The sequence below is a fragment of the Aplysia californica genome, unplaced genomic scaffold (assembly GCF_000002075.1).
Source record: "Aplysia californica isolate F4 #8 unplaced genomic scaffold, AplCal3.0 scaffold00514, whole genome shotgun sequence".
NCBI classification, from domain to species: Eukaryota; Metazoa; Mollusca; class Gastropoda; order Aplysiida; family Aplysiidae; genus Aplysia; species Aplysia californica.
In genome coordinates, this window is record NW_004797784.1 from 540,794 (window position 1) to 542,664 (window position 1,871).

At 43.0% G+C, this 1,871-nt stretch overlaps 1 protein-coding gene across 1 annotated transcript in view; it reads right to left on the reverse strand.

The window, feature by feature from the left end:
- LOC101856601 (dynein heavy chain 8, axonemal) overlaps window positions 1-1,871 on the reverse strand; it is a gene marked incomplete at its 5' end in the record, with an annotated part of 37,702 nt that overhangs the window by 5,637 nt on the left and 30,194 nt on the right. The window contains 2 exon segments of the mRNA XM_035971824.1: window positions 319-508; window positions 1,631-1,783. Of these exon segments, the coding sequence (XP_035827717.1) occupies window positions 319-508; window positions 1,631-1,783 (343 nt within the window).

The window sequence follows — 1,871 nt, forward strand, 5'->3', positions numbered from 1 at the left end:
TGCGCACGCGACGCACGTGCAGTGTCTACCATGCTGAAAGACCTCCAAACATAAAAGGAATGTTGAGTTCTACATGTATTTTCTTTATCTGAAACTTTTAAAAAGCAGGTGACAACATTATTCTTAATCCAAAATATGATAATTCGTGTTTCGGGATTGTGTGTTGTGGTTTAAAATACATCATAACATGGCCTTTGCTCTGCTTCTGTCAGGCATATTATGGGTCCACTATGTCCTGAAAGAGTTAAGCAACAGCATAGAAAAAAGGCTGAGTCTGACGAGTCCAACAGTAGGAACGCCAGTGAGCAGAATACAAACCTTGTGGGTTAAAAAACCCCGTCATCCAGAAAATGTTGGGACGTCCTTCAAATATCCAGGAGTGGAACTGATCGTTTCTCTCCAACAGTTCCGTGAACCAAAACCCGATGGTGGAGCTCTGCCAGGAGAAGCGGATCCAACGTTTGGGCACACGGGCGTCAAACAGGTTGTCCAGGGCGTCTCGTAAGTTCTGGGCACAGACGAGATAAACAATGTGGGTATAAACCATAAATTTCAGGTGGGTTTCTTTAGGGTTTTTCGTTAAAGTTAATTTAAGTAAGAGTTTTATGGCACTTGCAACACAAATACGTTATATACGTGACCAAAGATTAGACGTATTAGTAGAAAGTAACATACAAAGAAAAGGAGGATGAGAGATAAGGGCGATAGAGATGTTTCATGGGAAAGGAAGAGCTAATCAAACCAAAGCGCCTGCTAACCATCCACCGATAAACGAGGAGGAAAGATACTGATAATAGATCTTTGATTGGAAAGAAGGTGCAAAGCGCACCAGAGAGCCCCCAACAACACACCGATAATCCCCATGCAACATGAGATAACGTCAACGTTAGTGAAAGTGTTTTAGTAAGCGTTTTACGGTATTTGCAACACAAGTAGGTGCCGAAGATTAGAGGTGTTACAAGAAAGTAACACACAAAGAAAGGAAGGAGCGATAAGGACAAAAGATATTTGCTAGGAGAAGAGGAGCAAACCATACCAGAGCACCTGTCAAGCATCCACCAATACGCTCTCTGCCAGGATGTGATGTAATTCTAAGATAACGCCAACGATAAACCCGAGACAAGATTGTGTTACTGAGATAACGTCAAAGATAAAGCACACCGTGAGAGTGTGATTTTGAGATAATAACAGCAATAAGCCACTGGCGAGTGTGCAGTTCAGAGATAAGTCAACGATAAATCACAGGCGAGAGTGTAGTTCTGAGATAATGTCAACGATAAGCTACAGGTGAGAGTGTAGTTCTGAGATAATATCCACGATAAACCACAGGTAAGAGTGTAGTTCTGTGATAACGTCAACGATAAGCCACAGGTGAGAGTGTAGTTCTGAGGATATGTCAACGATAAACCAGAAATATGAGTCTAGTTCTGAGATCTGTCAACGATAAGCCACATGTAAGAGTGTGAATCTTAGAAAACGTCAACATTCTTCAAGTGTTGTTTGTCTAATCACAAAAATAGAAGACAACAACAACAATAACAACAAAATCGCTACCAACTCCAATAACAGCAACACTGACACCAACAACCGCAGCAGCAGCAACAGCAGCAGTAAAACCTGTCGCCCTTACTTCACTCATGATGATGGTACCGTCTATAGCCAGTTTCAGATCAGACAGAGTGACGCGGACTAGCGTGATGACCTTCTGCATGCGATCTATCTCCTGGCGCAGGAAGATGTTCAGAGGCTGCAGGATGCCCATGGCCTTCAGTCGGGATTTCACCTGGTGTTGGTGGTTGAAAGTGGTTAGATTTCCTCCTCCTCCTCCTCCTCCTCCTCCTTCTTCTTCTTCTTCTTCTTCTTCTTCTTCT